At 40.0% G+C, this 9,010-nt stretch overlaps 1 protein-coding gene across 1 annotated transcript; it reads left to right on the top strand.

The window, feature by feature from the left end:
• Positions 1-7,179: 7,179 nt before the first annotated feature.
• Positions 7,180-7,698, top strand: LOC147945524 (uncharacterized). The gene is made up of 2 exons (XM_087509284.1): positions 7,180-7,430; positions 7,512-7,698. The coding sequence occupies exons 1-2, from the start codon at positions 7,180-7,182 to the stop codon at positions 7,696-7,698; spliced, it is 438 nt and encodes a 145-aa protein (XP_087365410.1).
• Positions 7,699-9,010: the final 1,312 nt, after the last annotated feature.

Here is a 9,010-nt window from a genome sequence, read left to right as displayed (position 1 = left end):
GCATTCCACCTGTTCATCATCACATCATATCATCTCATTCATCATCACCCACCATAAAAACGCAGAGTTCCAATTTGGCGCCGTTGCCACTTTTGAGTGTTTGTTTGTGACATTTAGGATCCACATAAATCTAAGATTAAGTTCCTTTGTTCCCTTGTTCACTACTAATCTCAATTTTTCATCTGCTTGTCTGTGTTGAGTCTCAAGTACCAACTCGACCATCCACTCGAGCTACCACTCGACCGTCTGCTGATCGAGTACCTGATCGAGTCACAACCCGAATACATTTGTCTTCTCCTCTCAGTCAGCTCGACCTTCAACTCGAGCCTGTGCTCGACCGAGTACCTGTTCGAGTCAGTAAAGATGTTCCACAACAGTATGTTCCATTATGTACCCATGCAACATCAACCAGTATACCAGGCTGAATTGTATCCCTCTCCAGGATTTCAGACCTCACAAGTCCAAGCACCTGACTTAAGAGCTATGATGCAACAATTTTTACTATGACAAGCAAATGGGTGGATTGAAGAAGAAAAGAAGTTTGCTGAGCTGCACCAAACGTTGAATTCTTATTCTACTGACCTGAATAACAAGTTGGAGAGTCTGAGCTCTAAGATCACGTACATGGAGAGCTGCATTGCTTCTACTTCTGCTCCTAAGCCATACCAACTTCAACACCTAAGGGAATTTGCAGTTAAAGCCATTCATCTCCATGAAGAAGCTGTCACTGAGGACAATAAATTTCAAGCTGGGGAGGATTCATCATTTATTGAAGCCCGGAGTAAAGATTTCTCACAGCAAACTGAATCCAGCAAAGCACTCGACCAAGTGCTCGACCACACACACGATAGAGTACCTGCTCGAGTGACCGATCGAATTGCTGCCCAGAAGCTGTTAAGCCAGTTAAGTACATTCCCCCTGCTTACAAACCACCTCTGCCATTCCCAGTACGTTTCAAGGTACAAAAGCTGAAGGAACTCAGGGAAATTATTGAGAAAAGGGAAGAGTTGGCTTTGCAACAAGAGAAGGAGTTATCTTTACAACAAGAGGAAATCATTAAGAAGGAAGAAGTGATGGCTTTGAAGGAAGAGGTTGTGTTTGAAAAGAAGGAAGTGATGGCCATTCAACACGAGGTTGTCATTGAAAAAAATGAAGAGGAGAGAGGACCAGCTTTGGAACAATATGCCCCATATCCTCTCTACAAAGGCATGTTACTTGACATATCCAAGCAGAAGGCTCAGAATCAAAACATGAGAGATCAAGAGGAGATAGGGACAGCTATTGTTCCAACAAAACTTGAAGATCCAGGTCCATTCAATCTACCTTGCTCCATCAGCTACCTTCACTTCAACAAATGCTTGTGTGATCTTGGAGCATCTGTTAGTGTCATGACCTACTCTATAGCAGAAAAGCTTGGACACACTGAATTCAAGCCAACCAATATCTACATAAGTCTAGCTGATGGTTCACACAAGGATGTAGTTGGTAAATTGGATAGCCTCCTAGTCAAGATAGGCAAGGCAAGAATTCCCACTGATTTCATCATAATAAAGATGGATAAGGAGTTAGAGGATCCAATCTTGCTTGGGAGACCATTCCTTGCCACAGCAGGAGCAGTCATTGATGTTAAGGAGGGGTTGATAAGGTTGAACATATCTGAAAGTTTGACCATGAACTTTGATATTAGAGATCCATCTAACCAACCAACCATTGGAGGTCAACCATTTAAGATTGAAAATAAGGCTGATTTTGGGGTTTTGAGAGAAGAAGAGACTTCAAAAGCTAAGCTCTCATCTCATGAGGAATCAGTTGAACATCTCAAGAATTCAGTTCAAGTGTTAGCTGGTTTAGTGAAAGATCTTCAAGTTCAGCTCAACAAGAGGTCTTTGAAGAAGGCAAGACCAAGACTCAAGTTTAAGAAGAAACATGGTTCAAGTGTCAAGGAAGTAGTGATCAAGAAGGAACACCAAGGTTATCAAGTAGAACCAGGGGGATTTCATCACCTCCTTGGTCTCTAAACCAAGCCTGAAAAGGCATCAAAGTCAAGCTTAGTGACTTTAAACAAGCTCACTAGGGAGGAAGTCCCTAAGGTATCTTTGTACATATTGTTTAAGGTTTTGGTATTTTGATCTTTGTTTTGGTGTTTTCATGGTCAGGGGAGCAAGGGAGTCTAAATAAAAGAGGAACAGAAGCCTCGCGCACCAACTCAACCCCCCCCACTCGACCGAGTACCATTCGATGGCAATAGTCGAGTTGCCCCAATCTCCTTCCCCAAGTCAGCAACAAGACCCCAACTACACATATGAGAGCATGAATGAGGATGTGGATAGCTTCTTCCACAGTCCATGAGGTACCACTATCACCTTACCTTTGTAAATACTATTGCATCTCTAGTTTTATTTTGTCTAGTTTCATCTTGTTTTTAGTCTTGAATCCTCATTCAAATTTTTCTTACACAGAGACTGTGTAATTTAAGTTTGGGGGAGGGTTTGAGATAGTATTTGATGTTGTGTTTTGTTTTCTTATTTCAAATTTTTAGCATAATCATGTTAGTATTTGCATTGCATCTAAGGCATAGAAAAACCCTAAAAATTTGAATTTTTTTTGCAAAAATCTTTATAAAAAAAGAGTGTTCATGTAGTTTGCATTGCATATTAGGATCTTGTTTAGCATGTTTCATGTAGGACTGTTTAATATTTGCATTAGGGATCTATAATGAGTTTTGCCTTATTAGCTTGCTTAATTCACTAAACTAGGATCAATGCCCAAGTTAATAGTACTTTGATGCTAGTTGAGTAGTTAGAAGCATAAGAATGAACCAAGCCTTGAATTCCTGTTTATAAGAACCTAATATTGACTTTCAATTATCAACTTGTGCATTGCTTTAAACTCATGGATACCATATACATATTTGGATCATATTTTTCCTTTTACCACTCTTGTTGATCCAAGTAGCTGATTGCCATTAAAATCAGTTTCCCTACCCCTTAACCAACCCTTCTTTCAAGCCATGTTTATTCTTGAGTGTGTAAGGCCTATTTTGGGATTAAGCTTGGTAGAAAGTGTTAGGTTTGAACTAACAAGAATAATGCCTTGTGTAGTTCTAGTTTGCATTTTCCAAACTAGATAGGACTAGGTGATTTCATTGTTGGGTTTGGGACTTGGTTGTTTGAAAAAGAAAGAAAATAAAAGAGGAAAAGAGAAAGAAAAGGTTAGAGTCTTTAGGAGGGGAATGTGTTTAAGTAAAATCAAAGTCTAGTGAAAGAATGGGAAGTATGATATTGTTTAAAGATGGTTCCAGTCAAAGAAAAGAAAGAAAGAAAAAGAAGAGTATAGCAAAATGCTTTTATGTCTTAAGAATAAGAAGAAAAGAGAACCATAGCAAATAAGTAAGAATCTCCCATTCCACTAGAAAGATCAAATAAGAAACCTCTCCTAAGGCTTAAAAACAAAAGAGAAAAGGGTATTTGAGAAAAGTTGAAGTTAAAGGGTAGAACTAGGACAATTTGGGATTAGATTGATAGGATAAACACTTTGGGTACCTTTGGGTAGACAAAGTTTTATTCTTGTATGTGTCTAAGTGATCTTACCTTTAGCATTCTTCTAAAGCTCAATCCAATTTTTATGAGAGAACCTTGATATTGATAAGCCCTACTCTAAAAAGAGACCATCATTGTCTCTAAACCTTTATTACCAAGCCAAATAAGTTTAAGCATTGCATAAGATTGATTCATGTTCTTGATTAATGAATGTTAAAGGAAATGTTGATTTGAATGCATGTGGACATTTAAGGCTCAAATCAGTAAAGGTTGTGATAGGCTTGTCTAAAATCTTTAAGTACAACTCATTCAACTTGCATCATAGTACTAGTAACTTGGACATTGATTCTAGCTAGTTTATTGGCAAGCTTTAGGAGCTGAGATCCCACTTTCAAACCTCACCTACCTTCTTGATTGTCTTGTTTATTTGCTTGAGGGCAAACAAATACTAAGTTTGGGGGTGTTGATGTTCATATATTTTACCCTGTTTTTCCTTAATATATTCACATCTTTTGCATCTTTTGCTATCCTTTTCTACCATATTTGCATAGCTTTTAGGACTGTTCATGCATTAGAGTATAGTTGCATTTCATTTGCATATTTTCTTGCATAAACAGGTGATTTTGGAGCCTAAGGAGCATGGAAGCAATTTTGAAGAGGAGTGAAGCTACCAAGAGAAGAAAGCAAGGGAGTTAGAGGTGAAGAATCAAGGTCCGGAGTTCCAATCGACCGCCCACTCGACCATACACTCGACCGTGTGCGGAGAAGGACTCGACCGAGTGGAAGGAGCACAAGAAGAGCCAACTCGATCGAGCACCAGGTCGAGTTGACCGAGCCGCCTAGCTATTTTTTCTTTTTGCATTTTTAGGGCTTCCACTACTTTTTCTATAAAAGGGCCTTGCACCCTTCAGCCACCAGAGAGCCACCTTGGATAAAATCTAAAACTTAGTTTTTACCCTTTTGGGAATTTATGCTTTTTGTTTTTTACATTTCTTAGATTTTGTTCTACTTTTAAAGGAGAAAACAAGAGATTTCGTCATACTTGTTTGTTAAATAACTCTCAAAGTATAAATAATTCGAGTTTGATTCCTTCTTCAATATTGTAGATCTCTGCTTTATCATTCTTATGATGCAAGTTTTGTTATTTTCTAGGTTTATGACTTTGTTCATCATGTTTAGCATTTGTGAGTAGTTGCTTAGGATCTTGAGGATGGGTTAGGCTAGATTGTGGTTAAGGTTTGTTTAGCTAGGTCAAGCTTGATTGTTATAGATCTCTTCTAGGCTAGATGTACTCTATGCTGATCCTATAACTGAGAGGGTAGGATTTGATTTTAAGCTTCTTAGCATCACACCAATGTCTAGGTTGTAAGATAAGGCTAGATCTAGAGATTATCATTAGGCATGCTAAAAGATTAGATGTCTTGTTTGATTTTTGACATAAATGATCTGTTGCTTAATGCTTGCTTGTATAAGTTCTTTGCTTTGTGAGAACAAGTCTAGAAATATATGAGCTTGATTGTTTTTGCCATGAGAGTGGATTAACATGTTCTAGGAGATCATTGTCTAGAGATTAGCTCAAGTTGATTGAGATTTGTTGACCAAGTTAGATGATCTTAATCATTAGTCCAGCCCATGAATCCCTCCTCAAGACCTTCCTTGTCTATTGATTTCTTAGTCTAAATCGTGTCGTTGGTCGTTGTTTGCTTTACTTTTGTCTTACTCTGTTTTGTTTGCATTGCTCTGTTTCTCACATTTGTCTGACTCGACCCTGTACTCGATCGCACACTCGATCAAGTGCTTGCTCGAGCTCATCCCCATAATTCTTGTTTATGCTTTGTGTTTGTCCTGTTTCAATTCCTATTTCATTTTAGTTGCTTTTCTGTTACATTCATTTAGTTTCCTGTTCATTATTTGCCTTGCATTAGTTTATTACTTGTATTACTATAGTTTCTATTTCTATTCCATTGCATTGTTGTTTAGATCATCCTGTTCTCTTTACTTTTAGCATCTAGTTTTATAAGCTTTTACATTCTGCATTTTACATTCATCATTAGGTTGTTAGTGACAAACATCCTACATATTTGGCTTAACTTAGACAAATATTCATAACCTGATTGCTTGCATAACACTCATTTAGGATTGACATCTCTTATACTACAACAGCATAAGGGAAATTGAAACTCCTTGCATTCCACCTGTTCATCATCACATCATATCATCTCATTCATCATCACCCATCATAAAAACGCAGAGTTCCAATTTGGCGCCGTTGCCACTTTTGAGTGTTTGTTTGTGACATTTAGGATCCACATAAGTCTAAGATTAAGTTCCTTTGTTCCCTTGTTCACTACTAATCTCGATTTTTCATCTGCTTGTCTGTGTTGAGTCTCAAGTACCAACTCGACCATCCACTCGAGCTACCACTCGACCGTCTGCTTATCGAGTACCTGATCGAGTCACAACCCGAATACATTTGTCTTCTCCTCTCAGTCAGCTCGACCTTCAACTCGAGCCTGTGCTCGACCGAGTATCTATTCGAGTCAGTAAAGATGTTCCACAACAGTATATTCCATTATGTACCCATGCAACATCAACCAGTATACCAGGCTGAATTGTATCCCTCTCCACGGTTTCAGACCTCACAAGCCCAAGCACCTGAATTAAGAGCTATGATGAAACAATTTTTACTAGGACAAGCAAATGGGCGGATTGAAGAAGAAAAGAAGTTTGCTGAGCTGCACCAAACGTTGAATTCTTATTCTACTGACCTGAATAACAAGTTGGAAGCAGTAGTTACCGAAGCATGAGGACAACTATCCTACTCATGAATTGGAGATGGTTGTTGTGGTTTTCGCCATGAAGATTTGGAGTTCTTATTTTTATGGTGGGAAGGTACACGTGTTTACATATCATAAGAGCCTGAAGTGAATTTTCACTCAATCTGAGTTGGGTTTGAGATAGAGGTGGTGGATGGAGTTGGTGGTGGATTATGATCCGCCAATGGTACCACTCTTTTGCACGGTTGGATCTGTGTGTCCAAGGGTGAGGAGTTGATGCAGGAGACTCTAAGGGAGGCTCATGCAAGCATGTTATCCATTAATGTAGGAGCGAGTAAGATGTATCGTAACTTCAAAAAATACTATCATTGGGTACAGATGAATAAGGGTGTAGTTAGTTGGGTCGCGAAGTGCTATGTATGTTGAAGGCTGAGCATCATATTTCGGGCGGCTTGTTGCAGATGGACTTCGTGGTAGGATTACCAGTGTCTTGGACTTTTGAAGCAGTTTGGATCATTGTGGATCAGTTGACTAACTCGACACATTTTCTGGCCATCAAGAAGACCGATGGCGCAACAGTTTTGGCTAAGAAATATGTAAAGGAGATATTCAGATTGCACAGTGTGCTTGCGAATATTGTATTTGACAGGGATACCAAGTTTACTTCTGTGTTTTGGAGAGCGTTTCGGGCAGAAATGGGCACCAATTTACATATAAGTACAACCTACAATCCTTAGGCAGATAGGCAGTCGGAGAGGACGATCGAGACATTGGAGAATTTGCTAAGGATGTGTGTCCACTAGGTGGATCACTTGAGCTTGGTAGATTTTGCTTACAATAATAGCTACTAGGTGAGTATCAGGATGACTCTTTATGAGGATTTGTATGGGAGGCCATGTCGTACACCGTTATGCTGGACTCAGGTGAGGGAGAGTAGCATATATGGTGCGTATTTTTTTCAGGAGACCTTAGAGAAGATTCGGGATATGAAGCTGAACATGAAGGAGGGTCAGTATCGGCATAGGAGTTATGCAGATAAGAGGAGGAAGGATATTGAGTTTCAGGTTGGTGATAGAGTGTACCTCAATATGACCCTGTTGCGAGGTCCGAACAGGTCATTGCCATAGACTAACATGAATCCAAGGTACATGGGTCCGTTCAGAGTGGTTAAGCGGGTGGGTCCGGTTGTACATAGGCTAGATTTGCTTGATGTTATGCGTGCGTTCCATAATGTGTCGATGCTGCATAAGTGTCTTCACAAAGATGATCAGTTGTTGGGTAAGATTCCTGAAGATCTTCAGCCGAACATGAATTTGGAGGCGAGACCAGTAATGTTCTCGAAAGGAGAGTCAAAGAACTTTGGCGGAAGAAGATTCTTTTGATGAGGGTCTTGTGGGATTGTGACGGTGTTGAGGAGCAGACTTGGGAGCCAGAGGTGAGGATGAAGGCAAGGTTCAAGAAGTGGTTCGAGAAGCAGGTTGAGGCTTGAGCTTGTCCGACCTCGGTCCTAGTGTCGTTCTGATTGTGTGAGATGAAGTCTATGGCTGGAGCTGAATGGAGTATTCCATCCCATCTCTCTTGATAGTTGGTCGCTTAAGGGTAGTTGGTTGTGTGAATAAAAACCAAGATAAAGTGGTGTTCTAAATACGTGTTTTAAAATGAAGTTTCTTCCTGGAAGTAGAAATTTTAAAAGTGGAAAGTTTCAAAAATGAAAAATTATAAAAGTTGAAAGTTTCCAAAAGTGGAAAGTTCCAAAAATGGAAAGTTTATATGAGTAAGAATTTGTCAATTTTTAGTTGTTTTGTTCCTTGGTGGCGCTTTTGTGGCCTTCGTGGCAGATTTTTTAAGTCATTGTACAGCCCTTGTGGCGGTCTTTTGAGATATTGTGTGGCCTTTGTGGCAGGCTCTGTAGCCAATTTTGTTGCCTTTATAGCGGGATTTTTAGCTATTTGTGTGACTTTTGTGGCGGGACTTTTAGCCAATGTTGCATTTTTAGGTGGTCTTTCAGGATGTGTGATCTTTGTAAAGGTTCTTCAGAATGTGTGGTTTTTTTAGGCGGTCCTTCGGGATGTGTGGTCTTCTTCACGGTCTTTCGGGATGTGTGGTCTTTGTGATGGTCTATTGGGATGTGTGGCCTTGATGATGGTCCTTGTTTGGAAAATTATTTGGCCTTGGTGGCGATCCTGTTTAGGACATTTGTTTGGTCTTGGTGGCAGTCCTATTTAGGACATTTGTTTGGCCTTGGTGGCGGGCTGTTTAGCCTTTTATTTGGCGTTGGTGGTTGTCCTGTTTAATGTATTTGTTGGCCTTAGTGGCGGCCCTTGTGGCATTCTGATGACCCTTGTGTGGTCATGAGGTATTCCAGTGAGGGGATATTTGGTTGGTAGGACATTGTGATGTTACGCGACCAACATGAGGGAGACATGGTTAGGAGATAGGACTCAGATGTATATAAAACTGTTTGCTCTATGGACAGTTGGTCCTGAACGACTCTTTGTAGAGTTTTAGTTCTCCTGGTACCGTTATATTTTGGGACTTTGTGGCTTGAGAGTATGATTGGTATACTGACTTTGGATGACGATCCATGGGAGCATTGTAGGGTGGCTACCCGAGAGACGAATATTGGATTTCCCTTTCTATATTATGGCATGCGGGCTTAGGCCCGATAATGAGCCACTATCATGGTATGTAGGT

This window comes from Camelina sativa, chromosome 4 (assembly GCF_030686135.1).
Source record: "Camelina sativa cultivar CO46 ecotype springtype chromosome 4, ASM3068613v1".
Taxonomy (NCBI): Eukaryota; Viridiplantae; Streptophyta; class Magnoliopsida; order Brassicales; family Brassicaceae; genus Camelina; species Camelina sativa.
Note: the sequence above shows the minus strand (reverse complement) of the source record. Positions and strands in the feature narration are given on the sequence as shown.

Excerpts from the sequence above, each read along its gene's own strand:
- LOC147945524 (XM_087509284.1), top strand. The coding sequence starts at position 7,180 with ATGACTCTTTATGAGGATTTGTATGGGAGGCCATGTCGTACACCGTTA. Across the intron at positions 7,431-7,511 it reads CTGTTGCGAGGTCCGAACAG|GCTAGATTTGCTTGATGTTA; the intron begins GTCATTGCCATA and ends GGTTGTACATAG.